Here is a 25,392-nt window from a genome sequence, read left to right on the forward strand (position 1 = left end):
AAAAAAAAAAAAAAAAAACTATCCACAAAACACAACCAACAATAAATTTAAAGATTCAAACAAATCCAAACAAAAAAAATGGATATGATAATGATAATAATATGAAATGAAGGCCCTACAACCAACCAAAAACTTGAGTATTAAATTGATAGTTTAAGGTAAGAGTGCAGAGGCAAACAAAGGGCGCAAATCATTATGAGGACGCGTGAACTGAATAGCAACACAACATGACAGATATGTACGAACCAAACCAAAAACCGCGTCACTTATCTCCAACTTCTCCACATTAAAATTACATTCCATGTCAAAACAAAAATAATTTTAATAAATAATTAATTTACTTAATTTATTCTTTACGACTTACGTTAATTCAAAAGCAATCGAACGAGACAAATTGGGACTTGACATGAGCTTCCACGAGCCAACACACACCATCCACGCACCAAGAACCTTGGCCACTCACAATTACATGCACGAGTGAGGTCCATGCACCTCATGCATCTTTAGCCTCACAATCCCCGCAGAATTCCTGCAGGGTTCGTTACTACTCCTCTTACTATAGGACGCTTACCTAGCCAACCTTTAGATCTGGCTCTACCCAAACTTTTCTGGTTTACCGAGTATTCTCCACTTGTCCGACTGTTGCTGAGCAATTTCTGGATATCAAATGGATCTCCCCATAAGGTAATGTAGCCGATTTCCCCTCTCTTGCCATCAGTTTCGTTACTGCACCTTCTGCTCTAGCTAATTGTCCCACCTTCCTAAGTGTGATTTTTATGTTATGTATGGTCGTGCCTAAGGGCATATCGGTTGAAGAAGATTCTTCTTTTTTATCAATCAAAACCCCTTCCCAAACTGTACAAGCTTCTTCCAAAGCGTACGACTTTATGGATTTAGATGATGATATCTATACATATGGGTCTTATATATATCGTCCAATGAAATACCACAGGAGTGGATATATAGCACTCATGTTATGATCTTCTACATCCTAGGTCTTCCCATTCCTTCATCTGGCTTATGTTCTTCGTGTAGCATTCAAACCGAATGACTCTATGAAATTACGTCGATGCTTTCACATATTACGGGTAACGTAAGAGACATCTCTATTTTTCCCTTGGGAATCCTTAGAATTACCACGGTTTAGCTTTCAATTTGCTTCTGACCATCAAATGAAATGTGAATAACTTGTCCTCCTCTCTTTGAAACAAGGGACGTTTCTGGTCTCTTTGTGTCCCAGGCTCGATTTTCCTTATTGATATCTCTTCATGGTTCCTTCAACTCTACGAATCTAGTGGAACAAATTTCAACTCTTATAATTCCTACTCCCGTCTTGGTCCTTCCCAAATCAACAACTCAACCTCATAAATGTTACCCTTATGCACATAAATCGTTCGACCATCTTCCACAACAACTCTCAACCCCCTTCGTATTTTAATTCGAGCTCTCGAATGTAAGCGTTTTAATACTTCTATCATTCCCTCGTTTTCTTTCTTCCAAAACGCCCAATAACAACCCTTCTAATCTAGCTTTACCGGTCTCTAAGCACCAACCAACTTACCTAAATTGCACCACTGTTTCAACTACCCTCTATTTATATGTATAGTAGGATGTTATGGTATGATGAAGGAGTGCTAGTTGTCACGATCATGCTTGTCCAAGGCATGTTGCCCATGGCTGCATGCCCATGACAAGCCCAACCCTTTATGTCTTTTCATATTCTAGTGTTTTACTTTTATATTTCTAGGAAGTATGACGTTTCAGAAATATCATGTCTAGGCCTGTCAAACATGAAATGCCTCAGAATGTAATATAGGGAGATACGACTAGTTGTCAACTTCTCCCTATCCAAGGTTATATACTGTAAGCCGTTGTTATTTCTCTCTTGCTTGCTTATATAACGTCTCTTTCAAAAATCTCTCTTTCGAAAATTTCTCTCTGCCCTCGCTTTCTAAAACCTTCTCTTAAAACTGAGGCTAGAGGCTCGAGCCATACGTCGCTTGGCCGTAGGCAACGCAAGAACGAATTGGCTTAGCTCACTTGTCGTTGGAAAGTGAGTGCCGCACAATCGCAAGTCCGTTGCCATTAAAAGTGTGATTGTGACAAGTGGTATCAGAGCCTTGTAAGCTCCGTGAAATAGCAAAGACCGAGAACATGTCGACAACAAAGTCGACACCCAAAGCACAAGCCGACCGGCTTACTTTAATAGAGGAGGAAATGTTGTTCCTCAAAGAAGTCCCTGACACCATTCGCTTCCTAGAAGCACGGGTGAAAGAATTGAGTGGAAAAGTCGTAGAAATCGACGCAATGGGTAACCGCCTAGATGGATTGCCAATCGCAGAACTAATGTTTCGAGTGACCTCACGCGAAGAAAAGGTTGCTCCTACGAGCAGCCCAAGACCGTCTCGTAGCCGCGATAGCTCTGTCGCACACAAGGAGGGACGTGGCGAAGAGTTCAATGTGCTACAAAATACAATGATGAGTTTGTTCAATGGATTAGCTGACAAATTCAGAACAACAATCGATGACATGCAAGAAAAGATGTCCGCCATGAGCATCCGAATCGAGGTGACCATGAAAGCCGTCGAGAACGTCTCGGCTGGGCAAACTAGTACAGGATCCAATAAACTGAAGTTTCCCGAACCTAGACTTTTCAAAGGGAACTGGGATGCCAAAGAGTTGGAGAACTTCATCTTTGATGTCGAACAGTACTTCAAAGCCACACTGGCTTGTACCGACGACATGAAGGTGACAGTAGCCTCGATGTATCTCATAGACGACGCCAAACTTTGGTGGCGTTTGAAGGTACAAGACATCGAGAATGGATTGTACACCATAGACTTGTGAGAAGGCCTCAAGAGAGAGTTGAGGGACCAATTCCTCCCCGAAAACGTAGACCATCTAGCAATGGAAAAACTAATAGCCCTAAAGCAAACTGGAAGCATAAGGGACTATGTCAGACAATTTTCGACCCTGATGCTAGATATTAGGGACACATCAGAGAAGGACAAGGTGTTCTTCTTTATAAATAGGTTACAACCGTGGGCCAAAACAAAAATACACGAGAAAAAGGTCCAAGACCTAGCTACCGCAATTGTCAGCACCAAGAGACTCCTAGACTATGGGAACGAGGCGAGTTACCAAAGAAAAACAACACAGGCCCCAAACACTGGGGGCAAAACATATAAGCCGCCAGGTCACCGAAATGGAAGCCCCAACAGGCCAAACGGAGGTAACGACAGACCAAGCGGGTGGACAGATAGACCTCCTCAGAACAACCAAGTGGGGACATCTCGAGGACCTTACCCTCAAAGAAACCACTCGACAACACCTTTACAATGCATATTGTGTAAAGGCCCCCACAAAGTGTCCTACTGTCCTCATCGAGCCTCTCTCACTGCACTCCAAGTGTCCATCTAAGAGAGCAACGACACAAGAGTCGAGACTATGCTAGACAAGAAGGAAGATCAAGACAACCCCCGAATGGGCGCGCTCAAATTCCTGTCAGCCCTTCAACGGAAGGTCGAACCGAAGGAGATAATAGAGAAAGGGCTCATGTTTGTAGATGCGACAATAAACTCTCGACTGAGCAAGAGCACTTTGATAGACTCAGGAGCGACTCATAACTTCATCGCCGATCAAGAAGCCCGAAGATTGGGACTCACCATAGGAAAGGACCCTGGAAAAATGACAGCTATCAACTCCGAGGTCTTGCCTATTGTGGGAGTTTCCAAAAGAGTCCCCTTCAAATTAGGGACTTGGACAGGAGAGTTGGACCTTGTCGTAGTTTGCATGGACGACTTTGACGTGGTACTTGGGATGGAGTTCCTCCTAAAACACATAGTTATCCCAATGCCACTGGCGAAATGCTTGGTGATCACTGACTGCAATCCCACAGTAATACCTGCAAGCATCAAGCAGCCAGGTAATCTTAGAATGATATCGGCCATACAATTGAAAAGAGGACTCGCACGAGAGGAACCTACATTTATGGTATACCACTGATGGAAGAAGTGACTACTGAGGAAACTATCCCAGACGAAATCAAGGAGGTACTAAACAGTTACGCTGACATAATGCCAAAGAGCCTACCACAAACATTACCATCCCGTCGAGGCATTGATCACGAAATTGAACTCCTTCCCGGGGTTAAACCCCCAGCGAAGAACGCATACCGGATGACTCCCCTTGAGCTAGCCGAATTGAGGAAACAACTAGATGAGTTGTTGACGACAGGATTCATCCGCCCGGCAAAAGCACCTTACGGAGCCCCCGTACTATTTCAGAAAAAGAAGGATGGGACGTTGCGTTTGTGCATAGATTATAGAGCCTTAAACAAGGTGACGGTACGCAACAAGTACCCACTACCGATAATATTCGACTTGTTCGACCAACCACGGGGCCAAATACTTCACGAAGTTGGACTTACGATCAGGGTACTACCAAGTACGTATCGCCGAGGGGGACGAGTCCAAGACGACGTGCATGACAAGATATGGGGCCTTCGAGTTTCTGGTGATGCCCTTTGGCTTGACAAACGCCCCAGCTACGTTTTGCACGCTAATGAACCAGGTTTTCTACGAATACTTGGATCAGTTCGTCATAGTATATCTCGATGACATAGTTGTATACAGTACAACCCTAGAGGAACACAAGGTATTTGACAAGCTGCGGCAGAATCAGTTGTACGTCAAGAAAGAAAAATGTGCCTTCGCACATACATGCATCAACTTCCTCGGACATGTCATCAGTTGTGGACAGATCGGGATGGATAGCGATAAGATAAAAGCTATCCAAGAGTGGAAAGTCCCTACTTCCGTATCCGATGTGCGATCCTTCTTAGGATTAGCAAACTACTATAGGTGGTTCGTCGAAGGGTTTTCACGACGAGCCGCCCCCTTAACGAAGCTCCTGAAGAAAGACCACCCTTGGTCGTGGTCAAATAAATGTCAAATGGCCTTTAAAGATCTGAAGGCAACCATGACGAGGAGTCCTGTCCTCGGGTTAGTAGATGTTACAAAGCCATTTGAAATAGAAATAGATGCTTCCGACTTTGCCCTAAGCGGTGTCCTTATTCAAGAAGGGCACCCCATCGCTTATGAAAGTCGAAAGCTCAATGATGCTGAACGGAGATACACTGTCTCTGAAAAAGAAATGATGGTTGTAGTTCATTGCCTACGAGTCTGGAGATAGTATCTCTTGGGATCACAGTTCATAGTAAAGACGGATAACAGCGCCATCTGTCACTTCTTCGATCAACCAAAATTGACGGCAAAACAAGCCTGGTGGCAAGAGTTTCGAACACAAGGTAGGGAAGAGTAATCAAGCAGCCGATGCACTGAGTCGGAAGGGCGAACATGCGGCCCTGTGCATGTTAGCCCATATTCATTCAAGTAAGATCGATGGATCGATGCGCGACATCATCAAAGAACATTTACACAAAGACCCATCGGCCAAATCCGTCGTCAAACTAGCTAAAGCTGGGAAGACACGACAGTTTTGGGTCGAGGGAGACCTTCTAATGACTAAAGGAAACAGGTTATACGTCCCAAGAACGGGAGAACTGAGGAAGAAGCTCATTCAGGAATGTCATGATACCTTATGGGCAGGACACCCTGGGTGGCAAAGAACGTATGCCCTAATAAAAAATGGGTACTTCTGGCCGAATATGCAGGACGATATCATGGAGTACACCAAGACGTGCCTCATCTGCCAACAGGACAAAGTCGAGAAAGCCAAAGTCTCGGGACTCTTGGAACCTCTACCTGTGCCAACAAGACCTTGGGAAAGTGTGTCTCTGGACTTCATAACACACCTCCCAAAAGTCGGAGAATATGACGCCATCTTGGTTATCGTAGATCGATTCTCGAAATATGCGACGTTTGTTCCCACTCCCAAATTATGCTCGGCTGAACTAACAGCCCAACTATTTTTCAAACACGTTGTCAAGTTATGGGGCATTTCGTCGAGCATCATCAGTGATAGGGATGGTAGGTTCATTGGCACATTTTGGATCAAACTATTCGCCTTCTTGGGAACGACTTTAAACATCTCTTCGAGCTACCATCCCCAAACCGATGGATAGACGGAACGGTTCAACTGCTTGCTTGAAGAATACTTACGTCACTTCGTCGATGCTCGCTAGAAGAACTAGATATAACTACTAGATGTGGCCCAATTCTGTTTCAATTGTCAAACGAGCTCGTCTACGGGGAAGAGCCCCTTCGAAATTGTAAGTGGACGACAACTGGCCTTACCACATATTATTGATCATCCTTATGTAGGGAAAAACCCTCAAGCTCAAAACTTCACAAGTGAATGGAAGCAAACAACAGATATAGCCCGGGCATATTTAGAGAAAGCTTCCAAGCATATGAAGAAGTGGGCGGACAAGAAGCGTCGCCCCCTTCAATTCCGAGCAGAAGATCAAGTCCTCATCAAGTTGAGACCAGAACCGATCAGATTTCGCAGCCGAAAGGACCAGCAACTAGTTCGAAAATATGAAGGCCCGGTTGAAGTCCTCAAAAAGATCGGGGCTACCTCTTACAGAGTTGCACTACCCACATGGATGAAAATCCACCCAGTAATTCATGTGAGCAACTTGAAGCCTTATCACCCTGACCCGGACAACGACCAGCAAAATGTAATCACAAGACCGAGCATCGATCTGAAACAAAGAGACAACAAAGAAATAGAGGAGATCCTAGCCGACAGGGTTAGGAAGATAGGAAGACCCGTACGGACGATTCGTGAATTCCTTGTCAAATGGAAGAATCTCCCTACGGAGGAAATCAGCTGGGAACGAGCCGAAGATCTGGACTCCCCCGCCACCCACATCGCCAGGTTCGAAAGTAGTCGGTTGATAGGGACATCAACCAATTAGGTGGGAGAGGATGTCACGGTCATGCTCGTCCAAGGCGTGTTGCCCATGGCCGCATGCCCATGACAAGCCCAACCCTTTATGTCTTTTCATATTCTAGTGTTTTACTTTTATATTTCTAGGAAGTATGACGTTTTAGAAATATCATGTCTAGGCCTGTCAGACATGAAATGCCTATAGGGGGATAAGACTAGTTGTCAACTTCTCCTTACCCAAGGTTATATACTGTAAGCCGTTGTTATTTCTCTCTTGATTGCTTATATAACGTCTCTTTCAAAAATATCTCTTTCGAAAATCTTTCTCTGCCCTCGCTTTCTAAAACCTTCTCTTAAAATCGAGGCCAGAGGCTCGAGCATACGTCGCTTGGCTGTAGGCGACGCAAAAACGAATTAGCTTAGCTCACTTGTCGTTGGAAAGTGAGTACCGCACAATCGCAAGTCCGCTGCCATTAAAAATGCGATTGTGACACTAATCTCCATCCTGCTTCACTTTTATATATAAATATATCTATATGTAAATTTATATATATAATAAGTTAGATTTGTGCATTAATATAACAGTTTATTTATTTACTAATTATTATTAAAATTTGAATTTTTATGTTTAATATTATATTGTATTACAAAATAGTAATGATTGGTTAAAAATTTATTTGAAATGAATATTTAAATAAATAAATATATATGTGTGTGTTACGGGTGTACATTCAACCCGAACCAACCCAAACTAGAGGGTTGGGTTGGGAAAAAGTTTGAGGTTGGATTGGTTACCAATTCAACCCATAATTATAAACTGTGAATAAATAAAACTTAAGAAAATCCTAATCCGAACCCAACCCGAAAATAGAAGGTTAGATTGGGTTGGGTTGTGAAAAGTTTCCGGTTGAGTTGGATTACCAATTCAACCAATCTGAACTTTTGGGTTGTGTAAAAAAAAAAAAATCTCCCAATACGACTCGACCCAACCCCGACCATCTCCACCCCTACTATATATGAAGAATTTTATTGAAATAAGAAATAAGAAATAAGAAATAAAAAATAAAAAATAAAAAATAAGTGGGAGAAGAAAAAGATTTTTCCTTTCACATCTTCGAACCTTGAACCGAAACAGAAAGAGAAGAAAAATCGACAAGACCGGACATGAACCATTAGGACGCGGCTACTGCCTACAATTTCATGAGTGCATTAGCATTTGATCATCGTTGAGTGGTTGATTATGGTGTCTGTCGCTTCCGCCATGCAAGGTGGTTCATCCGGCATCGGCTACGGGCTGAAATACCAGGTCAATGTTGTTCAATTTCTGATGTCAAAATTTTTCATGTTATTGAAATCATATAGATCTCCTTAAGCTTAAACCCTAGTTCCCATTCTCGAAATGCTGCTCTACTCCAGGCTCGGTGCATCGCCGATGTCATAGCAGATACTGATCATACCAGTTTCATCACAGGCACTCTCAGTCTCAAAGACGAAAATGAGGTTACGCTCAATTTCTCTGATTTATTTTGTCGAATGATTGTTGTTATTTGTTTTTGACATGGATCTGAAGCAATTCAAGTCTATTAGGTGCATTTGATTCGGATTTCATCGAGTGGATCCGAGCTTATATGCGAAGGTTTGTTTTCTCACCCCAATGAGATCTGGGACCTGGCGTCTTGCCCCTTCGATCAGCGCATTTTCTCTACCGTCTTCTCCACTGGTAAATTAATTGGTTTTCCATGCTTGCTCGATCTCAACTTCCTGTCTTGTCTGCTCCCATGTGTTGTTTTCTATACCGTGTCTCATAAGTTGCCATGTTGACTATGCATCCCCACTTTTAGTTGAACTGGGAAGTAACTGATGGAATTAGGCGAGGGAGTTTAAGCATTTAGCATAGAACTTCTCTGTTTACAGAACGTGGGGATTGTCGAATAACTTTCAGATAGATAACGTCCTGTTCTCGTTTTTCCGTCATGTCTGCTATTCACATGTTTTCATTCTCCTTATACATCGCATCTCAACCACAGTTGTGCGGGGATTCATTCTTTTGTAACGTATTCTTCCAAATTCTTGCTTCCACTTTTCTTTGAATTGATTCTCTTCCATTTTCTTAAGGTGAAAACTTTGGGGCAGCCATATGGCAAATCCCTGAGTTATATGGTGAATTGAATTCTCCTCAGTTGGAACGGGTTACATCCCTTGATGAGCATGCTAGTAAGATCAATTGGTGAGTGATAGTCGGACGCAATTCTTTTTCTTGGTTGCAATTGTGTCCAACTGCATTTGGCCTATCAGAATTTCATATTTTGTAAATGCAGAAGATATACCAAATCAATGTTTTTTTTCTACTTCTAATAATTAATTCAAGTAAGATTTATGCTCATTGAAATGTAATTCTCTTTGATATTTTAACCTTCAAGCGTTTCTCTGAATTTTACTGAAAACTTTTTCTCTTCTTTTCACTTATTTGCTATTGCTAGACCCATATGAACTTGTTTCCTATGGTAATTCAATTCATGCCCTCCCAAATTTGGGTTCTGATTCCTAACAAAGATGGCTGGACAGCGTTCTTTGGTGGCCATCTGGAAGACATGATAAGCTGATCAGCATTGACGAGGAAAATATTTTACTATGGAGCTTGGATTGTTCAAGAAAGATTGCTCAGGTAGACTTAAATAGAAATTGTGTGGTGTGTGATTGGATCCTATGATGAGCAGTTTTCCCTTTTGTACCCCGTTGTAGTATATGCACGGGTAGGTTAAGGTTCAGAACTGTAAGTTTCTTAGATAAGAGAGAATTCATTAATCAAGAAAACGTAAGTTAAGGAATCAATCTTCAAACACCAAAAGATTTGCAGATTTTTGTTTTTTATTTTTTGTAATTGGGGTATATCATAAAGGAATTATAATTGTATAAAGAAGACTGGTTAAAGAACTCCATGAAATTGACTAAGAGCTTCTCTTTAAGTATCCTTTGGTTTCTCTCATGCCACTGGAAGAGTTTGTCTTATGAAAGTTAATATAATAAAGGTTGTAATAAGTGTACTTCATTTGTCATATCAACTAGATAGTAGCAATTTATTTCAAGTCCATGTGATGATTTTATTTGGGGCTTACTACAATCTAGGTACAATCGAAGGAGTCAGCTGGGCTGCTTCATTATTTGTCTGGAGGAACGTGGGATCCACATGATTCAAATGCCATTGCAGCAACTAGTGAATCATCCGTTCAATTTTGGGATTTAAGGACAATGAAGTATGTTATCGTTTATGCTTTATGTTTTTTACGGAGGATGCATGTACTCTGTATGTGTTTTCAATCTATTTGTGCTTATCTTGGTACATGAGCTTCTTGTGTACCCGAATATTAGGGGGGATATTTTTATATTTGTGCTTATCTTGATGCATGTACTGTGTATTTGTTTATTGATAAGTTTTGTACCTTGATTTAATCCCCATATACTATCTGCCCATTTTTAGGATGCCTGTCTTGGTAAGTAAGAACGTTGAAAGGTTAATGAGCATTTTTTGTGGGAATGTGAGGAGGGTGTGGAGAGGTTTTCCTTTGTTTTCTCAATTTGTCAAGTGTTTTATTGGGGATAATTCGATTACCTATTTTTTGGAAGATTCTTGGGTGGATGAGAGACCCTTGTTGCTTTGTTTCCACATCTTTATCATTTTTCAAATAAGAGGATGCATTCAGTAGGGTTTTGGTGCGTAATAGAGAGCCTCTAATGAGGAGCTTTGGGAGGCAATTTAAATACATCTGTGTGGTCATCCGTTAATAGGGTTTTCGTAATTATCAACTTGGCTTTATTTTTTTGGATTGGGCTCCGTTTCTGTAATTAGTTGTGGGGGGAAGGGGGTCTTTTGTTGGTGGACTTGTATTGTATGCCTTTGTATTTTTTTTTTGGTGTCATTTTATCTTAATCAAAGCTTGGTTTTTTAAAAAATAGATTGGTATAGTTTGAATTGGCTTATGAGAAGTTAATTGCAGGAAGTCAGACTCGATTGCATGCTCTGCGTATGTTCGCAACGTGGATTACAACCCCAAAAAGAAACATTTGCTTGTAAGGCTTCGTTTTTAAAAGATTAATATTTATTTCGGCTTTTTCCAAGAGCAACAAATTTGAAATCTCTTCTATGTATTAGTGAATGCAAATTGAAAAGGCTCTTGTAAAAAAAATTATACTAGAATCATTAACCTCATGTCACTAGCAAACAGAGCCGTAACTAGAATGTTGTTATCAAGTATTGCGATGGACTCACTAAGCCTAAGGTGTGCTTTCATATGCTAGAAAGTAAAGAAAACTCTGGGTGGTGACTTGCTGAATTTCACTGTTATTGTTGGGGTCAATTTAGCAAGTTAGAGTTGCCAATGTTAATTGGCTTAGTTAGAAGTCAGTATCTGACATTTGTGAGACCCAGGAGAGTGCGAAAATTGTGAGAATTCTCTCTCGCTCTCTGTCTCTCTCTCTTCTTGAAACCTAAAATTGTGAGAGTAGTCCAGATAGAGTATAGACCTTTTTTTTCTTGTGGGAACAGCGTACAGACCTATTGAACGGTTAATCTGTAAGTCGTAACAATTTCTATCAGTAAAACATCTTTACTTGTCCTATCCGCACTGAATGCCTGTCACGTTAGTGTTATATAATCACAACTATCTGGATGTTTTCTAACATTTGCTTCTTTCCTGAACATCCTTTGCTTGTCTTAACCTATGTAACTTATCATGTCATGTTTCACTTGCATTCTATGAGTTTAGTCATTATCCATCACTTTTCTGGACCTTTACTATATACTATTTGAGCTGTACATGAGCTTAAAAGGAGGAGTCCTTTTACAAGTTCATAAGAATGACAGACTGTTTCGTTCTTCTATGTCTCAATTTAGTGTTTGCACAGCATTTCTTGTATTTGTTTTCCATGTTTGCATTAATAAAACTCCCTTGTATCAGGTAACTGCTGAGGATGAAACTGGAATATCTATCTGGGACCTTAGAAAGCCAAAAGTCCCGATCCAACAACTTCCTGGGCATACCCACTGGTATCTTTTTAAATAGTCCATGTTTTCCTAGAATGTTATTGAACAGTAAATTCTGTTCTGGGGTCAAGTTAAATGTTTTAACTTTGATCCTTTGTATTTAATAATTCAACAGGACATGTGCTGTTCGTTGTAATCCTGAATTTGAAGGGCTAATCTTGGTTCGCTCTCCTTTTCTCCTCTCCATTTCTTGATATAGTTATTTTTTCTGATCCATTTTACTGTTCAGTCCATGTTCGTTAGATTGCATTTTATACTTCTCTTCCATACTTGTTTCCAATTTGAAGGTGTCAGTTTCCTTTGTGAAGTCCAGGGCCAGTTTTTTAGTTGATTAGCTAGTGAAATCATTTTTTAGTACAAGCTCGTTCATTTTTTCGACGTATCTTTGAGTCAATGACACAATGTCGGCGATTGCAGAGTGCCGGTACTGATTCGGCTGTCAACTTATGGTTGGCATCCATGACTGATGGCGAACTAAAATCTGAAAGGTCATCTTTTTGTTTAGGATGTTTCTTTTTCTGTTTCTCTTTAAAGTTTATCCTAATGCTTCATATTAACTTATGAGCAGGACGATTGATTCACCACGATGTCCAGCTGATCCATTACTGCATTCTTACAGTGACTACGAAGACAGTGTTTATGGTAACAGCTGTAGCCTTATTATTTCAATATATTTATCCAGTGGGTAAAACTGATTGGGTGATTTTAATTTCAAATTAAAAGGCCTTGCTTGGAGCTCTCGTGAGCCTTGGATCTTTGCATCACTGTCCTATGATGGGAGGGTAAGTAGCATCAACCTTTTCTCGAAGAGTCGCCGAACATGTGCTTTGACATTGCATTTCAGTTTCTTTTTACTGTCAATAGATCATGGCTATATGCTGCATGGATTATCATGTCATCTAATTTCGTTTTACTATTTTTCTGCTTGCTTAAATTGAGGTTTTATATTTTAAATAAATCTCGATTAAGTTGTTACGCAAAGTCGGTTGATCGTTTACGGAAGCTCATTTACTCATTTGCTCTTCCCGCAACATTTATGGCCGATATCCGTGTCTGTAAACCAAACCATTTTACAATCCTACAGAATGACAGTTCAGTTATTTCTTTTTCTTGTGAAACAGGTCGTTGTAGAATCAGTGAAGCCTTTTCTCTCGAGATAATGGAGTTGATCATTTTAGTTTTTGTTTCTCAATATTCATTGCTTCCTCAGTTTGTCTCTGTTTCATCAGCAAGAGTAGTTGTTCCTGAATTTAGTTCAAACAAAACCCCACTCGTCTTTACAACGCTATCGATGAGATTGAGATTGCTCGATGCTCGAGGACTTGTCTAGGAACAGAGAAAATATACACACTACTCAGGGAGTAATTTTATTGTACTGAAGATGAGCATAGCTGTTATGAGCAATATGATTCGTTGTTTTGTTGTGTTGAACTTGCTCTACAACTAGTTCATATAGCTTAAACTTTCAACCAGAAAAGAAAAATAATGTTATATATACTTTGATTTCCTCTTGCTTTGGATGCCTATGTTATTTGGTACTTGGAAGTTGGGCACAGCTGGGAAACAAGAACAATAGCCAACCTTCTGATCGCCACTCACTGTGAAAATTATTGCCTTGAAAGAAAGGATTGGTTAGAGAGGGAACAGAGATACTCTTTTATAAGAGTGTGGAAACATTTCCCTGCAAACGCATTTTAAAAATCTTGAGGGAAAGTTTGGAAGGGAAAGTCTAGAGAGGACAATATCTGCTAGCGGCGAGCTTGTACCATTATAAATGGTATCAGAGTTAGACACCGGGCGATGGGTTAGCGAAGAGGCTGAGCCTCGAAGGGGGTGGACATGAGGTGGTATGCCAGCGAGGATGTTGGGCTCTGAAGGGAGTGGATTGTGAGATTCATTGTGAGTTTGTACTATTATAAATGGTATTAGAGTCAAACACCGGGCGATGGGTTAGCGAGGAGGCTGAGCCTCAAAGGGGGTGGACATGAGGCGGTATGCCAGTGAAGATGTTGGGTCCTGGAGGGAGTGGATTGTGAGATCCGTTGTGAGCTTGTACCATTATAAATGGTATCAGAGTCAGACACCGGGCGATGGGTTAGTGAGGAGGTTGAGTCTCGAAGGGGGTGGACATGAGGCGGCGTGTCAGTGAGGATGTTGGGCTCTGAAGGGAGTAGATTATGAGATCCATTGAGGGAGAAGAACGAAACATTCTCTATAAGGGTGTAGAAACTTCTCGGACGCAGGTGTGGATGAATATGATTGATTGGAGTTTTGATGGTTATCCAATATACTTGGATGAGAGAGAAGAAGAAAGTCCATGACATGACCGGCGGTGAAACCTCTGGTTTCCTCGTTCAATAGCACAGGTCTGTACACCAAGTTTCCCCTCTCCACTTACTTGTTCTATGGTATTTGTTTGAATTGAAAATGTGAGTGGAACTTTCGCTAACCACGTGTACTTTTGCCACGTTGGATGTAATTTTCCATTTTATCCACAGACATTGAGGTGCCTTTGTCAATCAGAATCTTGCCATGTCACCCTAGATTGAGGTTGACACGTGTCGAAACCTAGTGCAAAGAAGGTAAAGGCTAAAAAGGTGGATAAGATTTGACGAAACTTGATGAGTTGGAAGCTTTTGCTTTCCAACAAGATTCCCATTCCCATCCACTTATGATTATTGTTTTTTTTTTGTTCCTTTTATTATTATTATTATTATTATTTGTTCTCCCATTATGCAGCCATGTTCCACGTCATCGCCAGCAAAGAAAATCCTGAGATTTTGCTGTCTTTAAAAATGTTTATTTTGGTGGGTCGATTAAGGATTACAGTTTTAAATAGAAACCGTTAATAATTTGTTCAAAATACATTTAAACTTTAAAAAATATTTAAAGAATACTGACTTCCAAAAAAAATATTCTTGAGCGTTCAAAAAATTTTTGTTACTTTTAAAAATTCGTAAGTATTTTTTAAATATGGTATTAGTGTTAAAGTCGCCTATTTTTTAAAATTGATTTAGTTAAAATACATTTTTAAAATATATATATATATATTTTTTATTATTTTCGTAGAAAGAATACTTCTTTTTAAACTTTGGTTTAAAGCTTATTTATTTAGTTCATTTATTTTAATTTGAACAATGTAGGTGATAATTTAATTTGAAAAAGGACAATTATTGGTAAGTAGTGATTGATATTAATATGAAATAATGGGTTGTTATTAATCAATAATAGTTAAATCAAACTAATTAGTATACTAAAATGGATTCAATTAATTATAATATTTTAATACTAAGTAATCAATCAATTATGCCAATATTTGCATATTGCTCAACTTCCAATTTGCACTAAATTCAAAATAAAATATTAATTCCTACCCATAGTTCAAATTCATTCATTCACGAAATTTAGGGTTTAAATTGATACACTCTTCAGAGTCTAGGAATATAAATTATTTTTAAAAATAAAAAATTATAACGTCAAACATTATAGAAACTGGTGTGATTTGTGAATAAAGTTTAGTCCAAAACTTTGAGTTAATGTTAACTTGGTCCTCGAACTTTGAAAAGAATAGATCATTAAAACTTTTATTTATTACGTCGAATAAGTCCCTAAACATTGAAACTATATTATAATTTTAAAAAGAAATAAAAAGAGATGAAAATTGAGCCAATAATAAAACACCAACAAATCAAATTAAAAGTTATATAATTAAAGAAAAACATGAACAAAAATAGATGAAACAATAACAAAGCTCATTTAAAGTTAATAGTCCCAAAATATGAAATTTAAAAGAATAAATTATTAGTTTAGTCCTTTAATTATTAGTTTACGTGTGTATTGGGACTCTAAATTTTTAATTTAGTATCTAATAAGTTGGTGAATTTAAAAAAACGTTAAATAGTTTAAGAATTTATTTGATATAAAATTGAAATTTCAAATATCTATTGAATAATAATAATAATAATACTAATAAAATAGAAGTGTAAGGACGTATTAAAATATTCGGAGAATTTTAAAACAGAAGTTCAGTAATCCATCTCCTTGAGGGTCTAGCATCCTTGCACACACCGTCCGTCCAGTGTATGAGTCTGATACCATATGTAATGGCCCAAACCCACCATTAGCAGATATTGTCATATTTGAGTTTTCCTTTTCGAGCTTTCCTCATGTCTTAAAACGTGTTCACTAGGGAGAGGTTTCCACATGTTTATAAGAAATGCTTAGTTCCCGTCTTCACGGACGTGGGATCTCATAGTTTAGGAACTAAATAGACACGAACTTGAAAGAGTAGACACTAAGCTCGTAATTTAACGAATTTAAAATTAAATTAACATATATGGGTAGATAAAATATGAATTTCTTAAATATATCTCAAGTATTTTTTAAGCAAACCATCATGTGGTTGTAGGGTTAACATCTCGACTCTATTTGTTAAAAGTATAGTTTAACGACGTTGATTATTACTCTACTGGTCCATATTTGCAAAATTATATACATTAGAAAGGACCATTTACGTTTAATACACGACCATTTATGGCTAAATAGTGAGTGGAGTGTAATGTTAAAATTTTAATAAAAAAAGGACCAAAGCGGTCCGTGAAAATGAACATTTTAAAGTACATGAATCGAAATGAATTAAATTTAAAGTATAAGACCCTGACTTAGCGGCGAACATGTACCCATTAGTTGGGTTGAAAAAATCTTTGGAACCAACTCAAAATTTTAAATAACTGGTCGGTGATTTGAACAATCAAAATAAAATCCACGACACTATTCAATCAAATCCTCTATTTCTAAGTTTGGTTGAGTTGTCCTGTTGTTTTTTTAATTAAATATTTACAAAAACAATGCATTAAATATTATCAGTTTATTAAACAGTAAGGTAGGAATGAGTTGTCATACTATTTTCAGGTCAGTAAGGTTGACCCGACTATAAAAATGTCAACCTGCAAGCCGATGATTCGACCAACTCGAACTATCCAACTCAAACCGAACCAACCCAATTCAATTAAACCTTCTATTTTTAAGTTTGGTTGAGTTGTCCCGTTGTTTTTTTAATTAAAAAATATTAGTTATCTTAAATTAATAACTAAAATCTCATAAAATTCAAATATCAAATATTTACAAAAATAATACGGTAAATATTCTTGGGTTGTCATACTATTTTTAGGTCGGTAAGGTTGACCCGACCATAAAAATGTCAACGTGCATGCCGATAATTCGACCAACTCGAACTATCCAACTCAAACCGAACCAAAATTTTCGATTTTTAATGGTTTAGGTTGGATAGTTCGAGTTAGTCAGATTATCGAGTCTTATAAATACAATGAATATTTTAAACGTATATATAAACGTTTAAAATTATTAATTTAATAAAATAACAACCATATGCTATTTAGGTAATTGGATCTAAATTTCCCGTTTGTGAGTAGAAGCTTAGTCAGCAGTAACAGAAGTGACGGCTCAGTTTGTGCCACGTGGACTGTCGAGTTGGAAATTCCGGATGCATAATCACCCTTTGTGGGACCCTTTTCCCCTGCTCACGTGTTTGATTAAATCTCCGAATTTCCTCTCCCTTCGCCGAACCACCTCCGATCTGATAACTCCGCCCCCTCAATTTCTCTCCTCCTCTCTCTCCGCCTCTCCCATTTTTCAAATGCCTCTCCGCATCACATTCTTCCCAACTTCTCTCTTCTCTTGAATTTCCACGTATTCCTTCGCATTCCCACATTTCCTCTCCCACTGTTGCGGCTTGAGCGCTTGCCCATGGAATTTTTGTAAGCAATGGCCGCCTGTTGCAGAGGATTTTCGACCCACGTCGATTTCGACCGGCGGGTCGAGCTTTTTCGTTCGCCTACCCTTGGCGGACCAGACCTGCGGCGGCGGAGATGGAGGAGGATTTTGTTTGAGAGTAATCGAGTTGGGTTTTGTCCTATTACTTGCTGCTGCTCTGATTCTTTGGTTCCAATACGCAGAACTGCTGGGTCTGGGAAGAACGTTGAGAAGCAAGAAGATTGGCGTTTCAATCCCAAAAAATCCCCTCGTAGACTCCGTATCCAAGCCACTCCCGCAATGCCCTTTGCTTCCCCTCAGTAAGTTGAAGCTTTGTACTGGAAATCCCAACTTTTATAATCCGTTGTCTTGTTCTTGTGTTGCTCTCTTTTACCCTTTTTTGTGCGATGCAATTTGATTCATTAGGTTCAAACAGTTAATCTAATAGTTCGAAAATTGTGAAAGGAGTGACTAATTCGTACCTCTTCTACCTAGGCATAACGATGAAGGACGCTCACTCTTTATGATTTGGAATCATGGGGATAATAGTTTAAGTTAATGACCAAGATTTAAGCAAGTTATGTATGGCTTTGGAATGTGTATTCCCTCATGGGGTTGCTTGATCTTCTTGTTTATACAGATCTCGGTTTATTTCCAAGCCAGAAAAATTTTATCCTCGCTGCACTCCAAGGGGCTCTGGTCCACAATCACGTGATACTCCGCCAAAAAGAGGTAATCTAAATTGCTTTATGGGAATTTCTTAGCTAGCCCAGGTAGTGTAAAAGAATCATTGTGCAGCATCAGATGAAATTGCTGTTTTGCTTTATGTTTGATTAATGATCTTTACTGAGTATTAGACACAACTGATCTGCTGCAGACACTGGTATTGCAAATGAGAAGGACTGGGGGATCAATTTGGTGAACGAAAATGTTAGCGAATCAGGCACGAATGAAGATGGCAGTACTTGGTATCGGGAAAGCGGGGAGGATCTCGGTGATAATGGATACAGATGTAGATGGACTAGGATGGGCGGTCAATCGCATGATGGCTACTCGGAATGGAAAGAAACGGTATTAATTTAGTATTTCTGCGTGCTATCGACTTTGTTGTCGATCTGGAGTTAAGCAAACTTAAGCATTCTGTAACTCTCTTACTAGGAAAACTCTGTGATAATCCATGGTTGTGGTCTTGGCCAATCTACATAGCAAATGATTGTCACTCGTGTGCAAATATGTTTGTGTAAGCAAGTTAGAGTTCCTATTGTTGGATGATGAAAGTCCCACGTCGGCTAATTTAGGGAATGATCATGGGTTTATAAACAAAGAATACTCTCTCCATTGGAATGAGGCCTTTTGGGGAAGCCCAAAGCAAAGCCACGAGAGCTTATGCTCAGAGTGGACAATATCATACCATTGTGGAGAGTCGTGTTCGTCTAACACCTATTCTCACTTGGATTAGTTGTTTTCCAGTCTCATGTCTATAGGTTGAATTGGATTTTCATTTTGGGACATGAATATTTGTCTTAATTCTCATCTTCATTATCGTGATGGAGTTTAAGATTAGTCTTTTTTTGGTATCTTCTTAGTCCATATTGATGAAAAACTATTTCTCATAGAGATGTAGTTTCCCCACTCAAGAAAATTTTGGTGATCAACAGTTAAATTGACTCTGGATCAATTTCGTAAGAAAGATTAAGATGATAAGGCCTTTCATATCAATATCCCGACACTTTTCTTAGGCGCGGCTATTATGGGGGTCATGATCCGTATATAAGCCCTATGGTGAAAATCTAGACTACTACGATGTAAACTCTTTATATCCTTTTATTATTCTATCCTATCCGATGCCTTGTAGTGTACCTAAATGGCATACTAATTTGGAGGGCGTTGGTTCGGAACTTGGGACATTGGTCATGAGTATAACTGTAATGACCCAGATCCACCGCTAGCAGATATTGTCCTCTTTGGGTTTTCCCTTTCTAGGGGAAGGTTTCCACGTCCTTATAAATGGTGGTTTGTTCTCTTCCCCAACCAATGTGGGACATCACAATAACTCTCTAGGTAATATTTGAATTGTATGTTTCTTTAAAATAAAATAACAGTTACGACCCAACCCAGTTATGAAAATTCCTCCATTTTCTGGTTAGTGGTTAGTAGTTAACTTCTGAATGAACTTTATGTAATGTGGAAATCATGCTAAAAACCAAGCATCGTAAAATGTTGTTAATCTGCTGCCACTTTGACATTGTTTTTATAACTCCAAAGAGTATTATCCCAGGTGACTGCATTTAATGGATTTATTGATCTCATTGACAGTGGTGGGAGAAAAGTGACTGGACTGGATACAAAGAGCTAGGTACTTTACATGTTTTTTTTTTTCTAATCTGTCATTGGTTATGCCCACATTCTCTTATTGCTTGTACATTTACGGGATCTAGCTCTTTGGAGAGAGCAGAAGAGACTGTAACTTACCTTATCCTAGAGTGAATTGATCCTGTAGAGAATCTTTCTCTATAGTGATCTTATTGCTTGGACGCTTACAGAATCTATCTCTCTGGAGAGAGCAGAAAAGAATGTCCTCTTTGGGCTTTTCTTTTCGGGTTTCTCCTCAAGGTTTTAAAATGCGTTTCCTAGGGAGGGGTTTCCACACCCTTATAAGGAATGCTTCGTTTCTCTCTCCAACTAATGTGGGATCTCACAATCCACCCCCCTTGGGGGCCCAACGTTCCTGTTGGCACACCGCTCGGTGTCTGACTCTGATACCATTTGTAACAGTCCAGGCCCACCGCTAGCAGATATTGCTCTCTTTGGACTTTCCCTTTTGGGGTTCCCCCTCAAGATTTTAAAACACGCCTACTAAGGAGAGGTTTCCACACCCTTATAAGGAATGCTTCGTTCCCCTTTTCAACCAATGTGGGATCTCATACTTCCGCTCTCTCTAAACAGCTAGATCATGTAATGTCCAAGCAATAAGATCAATATAGATATTTACTCGACTGTCAAGAACTGATGGTTAATGTAGCTTTAAATTTAAACATGTGAAATTTGATAATTATTCATCATCTATGTGTTTAGTATTTATTCTGGAAACGCAAAATGCTTTTGCCCTTGCTTTTTAACTGTGTGATGAGAAATTTGCTAGATACCGATCATTATCATTCGTCGTCTGTTCTTTTAGCTTCTTCTATCTTGCTCTTACTCACTGAATTCAATCTTGCTTGTCCTGACTGAAATTTACATTCTCTAACAGGAGTGGAAAAATCGGGTAGAAATGTCGAAGGTGATTCATGGTGGGAAACATGGCAAGAAGTTCTTCATCAAGATGAATGGAGGTTTCTTTTACTATTATAGTACACTTGCTCAATAATGTTGAGGAGATCACTTCTTACCAAGTTAAATAAATACTCTGCAATTCCGATGGTGCAGTAATCTTGCAAGGATTGAGAGGAGTGCACAGAAACAAGCAAAATCTGGCACTGAAAATGCTGGATGGCATGAGAAATGGTGAGATCATATTCAATGCAATTGAAGTTATGGTAACTCGGTTTGTAGTTCGCGAAGTCGTAATTAGTTTAAGTGATACAGGTGGGAAAAATACGACGCCAAAGGATGGACTGAGAAAGGAGCACATAAATACGGTAGATTGAACGAACAGTCATGGTGGGAGAAGTGGGGAGAGCATTACGACGGAAGGGGATCCGTTCTTAAATGGTTTTCTCTAATCATTGTTCACATTGTTTTCAACATATTCCATGCATCATTTATGGATTATACAATTACACAATACGTTATCCCATTGATTATGTGTGAGACCCCACCTCGGTTGGAGAGGAGAACAAAGCATTCCTTATAAGGGTGTGGAAACCTCTTCCTAGTAGACACGTTTTAAAAACCGTGAGGTTGATGACGATACGTAACGAGCCAAAACAGACAATATTTGCTAGCGGTGGGCTTGGGCTTTGTTTATATCAATTAGACATATTTCTTTTCCTTAATCAGAACACTTTGGTGGATGCACAAGTGGTCTTATTTGGTGTTAATTTTGTGTCACTTGAAAAGTTTTCAGATATTGATTATAACTAAAAATGTTAGAATCAACTTCATTCTTATGCTATTATACACGAAGAACCTAAGCTACTTTCTTTGTTCTGCTTCAAATTTTGAATGTTAAAGGTTCTTCAAATAGCTCTAGGATGCTAACAGTTCTATTTTTTGTGCTTTTTTACCTCTCAGGACGGATAAGTGGGCTGAAACTGAACTAGGTACAAAATGGGGAGATAAGTGGGAAGATAAGTTCTTTTCTGGAATTGGTTCCCGACAAGGGGAGACGTGGCACGTATCTCCTAGTAGTGAACGTAAGTCTAATGTAGCATCATTTTCAATTCATCTAAATCAAGTGTTTCCATTGAATTTTGGGAGATAAAATTGGTTAATTGATCTAGTTCAAGTGAAAATAATGGAAACCTTTTGTTTGTGGGTTGGTTGAAATTGTTTTTTTTTTTTCGGCCATTTAACGTGAACCCCTCGTTCTGTCGAAACTATAAAACATTTTTAATTCTTCTTCATATTAGGATTCATATTAAAAAGTTAAAAGTTCAGTAGTTTGATCCTATATTCGAATTGTTATTGAAATGTGTTAGAGAAGCTTAGTTTATGTAGCTTGTGTTGTTTAGTTTCTAGGTAAGATTGAGCATCAAAAACTTTAGTTTATGCAACTTTGAGTTTGGTTTATCAGAGGTTCATGATTGGGTTTCAAAGGCTGAGTTTGTGTAGTCGGTAAGATTAGCAAACTCATGGTGTCGGACAAGCGAACTTACGCACTAAGTATCGGTCTGGCTTTATGGTCCCAAGTTCCAAAATCTAGAGCTTATAAAAAACTAAACGAAGGCAATGATATGAGTAAGCTTTATGTGATGAAGAAAACTAAATTTTGCTCGTTTAGGGACTGATGTGACTTTCTCAAACATCTAAAAAAGGTGCTCGAGATTAAAGCTTTGTCTGTTAGCTGGGTAATTCACTATAAAACGGTGGTGGAAAGTGTCACTTTTAATTAATAAGTGCATCTATCAGATTCTACGTTGGTTGGAGAGGAGAATGAAACATTCTGTTTTATAAGGTTGTGGAAACCTCTCCCTCGCGCTGACGCGTTTTAAAACCTTGAGAGGAAGCCTAGAAGGGAAAGTCCAAAGAGGACAATATTTGCTAGCGGTGGGCTTGAACCGTTACAAATGGTATTAGAGCCAGACACCAAGAGATGTGCCAGCGAGGAGGCTGAGCCCTAAAAGGGGTGGACATGAAGCGGTGTGCCAGCAAGGACGTTGGGTCTCAAAAGGGTGTGGATTGGGGGTCCCGCATCGATTAGAGAAGGGAATGAGTGCTAGCGAGGACGTTAGGTCCCGAAGGGGAAGGAGTGGATTGTGAGATCCCACATCGCTTGGAGAGAAGAACGAAGCATTCTTTATAAGGGTGTGAAAACCTCTCCCTAGTAGACACGTTTTAAAACCTTGAGGGGAAGCCCAAAAAAGAAAGTCCAAAGAGGACAATATTTGCTAGCGGTGGGCTTCGACCGTTAAAAATGGTATCAGAGCCAGACACCGGGCGATGTGCCAGCAAGGAGGCTGAGCCCCGAGGTGAGGTGGACATGAAGCGGTGTGCCAACAAGGACGTTGGGCACTAAAGGGGGTGGAATGGGGGGTCTCGCATCAATTAGGGAAGAGAAAGAGTGCTAGCGAGGATGTTGGGCCCCAAAGGAGGCTGGATTATGAGATCCCACATCGATTGGGGAAGAGAATGAAACATTCTTTATAAGGGTGTGGAAACCTCTCCCTAGCAAACACGTTTTAAAAACCTTGAGGGGAAGCCCAAAAGGGAAAGCCCAAAGAGGACAATATCTACTAGCGGTGAGCTTGGGCCGTTACAGCATCTTTTATGACAACCGGTAGTTACGAATTCCTTCAATGGTTAGATACTCATGAAATCAAACTGTCATGTTTGTGGTTAATGTTCATAATTTCTCCTAAGAATGCCATCTTGTTGTTTAAATCATTGTGATCTTTATCTTCTTTCACTCAATTAAGCATGTGGGGCAGCCAACCACCTTGGTCTTTTTTCCTGGTCACTACATGACTAAAGCTTTCATCTGAAAATATTTATGCTAAATCGTTCATTGTGTTTGCATTTTCTGTTGGTTACGAGAGAAATGGAACTAACTGCCTTCCTTTCACATGTACAAGGTTGGTCAAGAACATGGGGTGAAGAACACTTTGGAAATGGGTAAGCTTCAAGCTGATGGCATTATGGCTATATATTATAACCATTTCGACTGTATTAGGCATTATTGTGTCGTTTTATATATGGATAATCTCCTTCACGTTTCGTAGAGAAGCATATCTTATCACCATTTCGACTGTATCACGCATTATTGAGTCGCTTTATATATGGATAATCTTCTTCGCGTTTCTTAGAGACTCATATCTGATCACCGTTTTGACTGTATCACGCATCATTGAGTCGCTTTATGTATGGATAATCTCCTTCACGTTTCTTAGAGACTCATATCTGTTCACCATTTTGACTGTATCACGCATCATTGAGTCACTTTATATATGGATAATCTCCTTCACGTTTCTTAGAGAAGCATATCTGTTCACCATTTTGACTGTATCACGCATCATTGAGTCACTTTATATATGGATAATCTCCTTCACGTTTCTTAGAAAAGCATATCTGATCACCATGCTGACTGTATCATGCATCATTGAGTCACGTTATATATGGACAATCTCTTTTGCGTTCTTAATTGCTAGCCAATAATAATCGCATCATTCTGTAAACAGTAAAGTGCACAAATATGGGAAGAGCACGACAGGGGAAAGTTGGGACATTGTTGTGGATGAAGAAACATATTATGAGTAAGTTGTCTGAGGGCTAAGTTCATCTTATCTACAAGCTTTAAGGATCAATGTCATTTTAATAAGCTTGCACTTTCTTTGAAGGGCTGAACCTCACTATGGATGGGCGGATGTAGTTGGTGACTCCAGTCAGTTACTGTCGATAAAAGCTCGAGAGAGACCACCTGGTGTCTACCCAAATCTCGACTTCGGATCGACTCCATCTGCTCCGACCGAGGAAGAACCACCTCAAGAATTGCCTCCACAATGAAGAGCCTCATCATATCTGGTTTTGTCGCTTAGGAATTTTTTGTTTCTAAATCTGATTTCATCGTGAAGAACTACGTTTATTCATTCTTTAATGTTATCAATTTCTTGAGTTGAGCTGAGTTGAGTTCTTGAACTATTTAGCTCAGAGCGTTTGTCATTGGATCATTGGATTGCTCACTCTCATTACTAGATCTACAACTCCCAATGCAACTATTACAGGTTAATTGAAACGCATTAAATCATTTTCAATATCGAGAATTTTGTGGCCAATGTCTCCAAGATTTGACAAGATCAATATGAAGTTGATCGAACTCCTGTAGTTTATCCCTTTCTGCAAACCAATGAATAGTTTTTTGCTCCATCATTTTGGATCTATCCTCGGTTTAGTTTCCTGGTTCATCAGGATTCAGAAGAAGATTGAACAGAGATGAATTGACGAGAATGAGGATGAAAAATTTAATACCTTTTTAGAAGGGTAATATGGTAATTTTACTTTATTGGTTATAAAGTGTGAGTCATGTCTATGAATTATTTGTACATTTTTCTGATGAGATCGCTAATATT

The 25,392-nt window shown here is 39.3% G+C and overlaps 2 protein-coding genes and 1 long non-coding RNA gene across 4 annotated transcripts; 2 read left to right on the top strand and 1 right to left on the bottom strand.

Annotated features, from left to right (window-relative positions):
• The first annotated feature begins 7,972 nt into the window (after window positions 1–7,972).
• On the top strand, window positions 7,973–13,407 carry LOC111450325 (WD repeat-containing protein DWA2-like). The gene is made up of 13 exons (XM_023090396.1): window positions 7,973–8,161; window positions 8,272–8,355; window positions 8,443–8,575; window positions 8,971–9,082; window positions 9,421–9,520; window positions 9,982–10,109; window positions 10,851–10,923; window positions 11,811–11,899; window positions 12,012–12,057; window positions 12,314–12,384; window positions 12,465–12,538; window positions 12,620–12,678; window positions 13,018–13,407. Exons 1-13 carry the CDS (start codon window positions 8,096–8,098, stop codon window positions 13,054–13,056), a joined length of 1,074 nt encoding a protein of 357 aa, XP_022946164.1. The 5' UTR covers window positions 7,973–8,095; the 3' UTR covers window positions 13,057–13,407.
• A 4,055-nt stretch (window positions 13,408–17,462) lies between these two features.
• Window positions 17,463–24,950, top strand: LOC111450324. Of its 2 annotated transcripts, XM_023090394.1 has the most exons (11): window positions 17,463–17,988; window positions 18,309–18,400; window positions 18,546–18,739; window positions 19,985–20,024; window positions 20,919–21,000; window positions 21,095–21,172; window positions 21,254–21,379; window positions 21,902–22,023; window positions 23,902–23,941; window positions 24,505–24,579; window positions 24,664–24,950. In XM_023090394.1, exons 1-11 carry the CDS (start codon window positions 17,681–17,683, stop codon window positions 24,827–24,829), a joined length of 1,323 nt encoding a protein of 440 aa, XP_022946162.1. In that variant the 5' UTR covers window positions 17,463–17,680; the 3' UTR covers window positions 24,830–24,950. The 2 variants fall into 2 exon arrangements, with proteins under 2 accessions (XP_022946162.1, XP_022946163.1); XM_023090395.1 differs by lacking the exon at window positions 24,664–24,950 and having other exon boundaries at window positions 24,475–24,562.
• On the bottom strand, window positions 18,832–19,940 carry LOC111450327. The gene is made up of 3 exons (XR_002711788.1): window positions 19,723–19,940; window positions 19,109–19,591; window positions 18,832–18,926 (listed from the first exon to the last, which is right to left on the bottom strand). It is a non-coding gene; the product is annotated as an uncharacterized LOC111450327 (long non-coding RNA).
• Window positions 24,951–25,392: the final 442 nt, after the last annotated feature.

The sequence above is a fragment of the Cucurbita moschata genome, unplaced genomic scaffold, assembly GCF_002738365.1.
Source record: "Cucurbita moschata cultivar Rifu unplaced genomic scaffold, Cmos_1.0 Cmo_Scf00012, whole genome shotgun sequence".
In the NCBI taxonomy this organism is placed as follows: Eukaryota; Viridiplantae; Streptophyta; class Magnoliopsida; order Cucurbitales; family Cucurbitaceae; genus Cucurbita; species Cucurbita moschata.

Coding starts and splice junctions, on each gene's coding strand:
- LOC111450325 (XM_023090396.1), top strand. CDS start 8,096: ATGGTGTCTGTCGCTTCCGCCATGCAAGGTGGTTCATCCGGCATCGGC. Junction 9,521..9,981: donor GTTCAAGAAAGATTGCTCAG/GTAGACTTAAAT, acceptor ACTACAATCTAG/GTACAATCGAAGGAGTCAGC. Junction 10,110..10,850: donor TGGGATTTAAGGACAATGAA/GTATGTTATCGT, acceptor AGTTAATTGCAG/GAAGTCAGACTCGATTGCAT.
- LOC111450324 (XM_023090394.1), top strand. CDS start 17,681: ATGGCCGCCTGTTGCAGAGGATTTTCGACCCACGTCGATTTCGACCGG. Junction 17,989..18,308: donor ATGCCCTTTGCTTCCCCTCA/GTAAGTTGAAGC, acceptor TTGTTTATACAG/ATCTCGGTTTATTTCCAAGC. Junction 23,942..24,504: donor GAAGAACACTTTGGAAATGG/GTAAGCTTCAAG, acceptor TTCTGTAAACAG/TAAAGTGCACAAATATGGGA.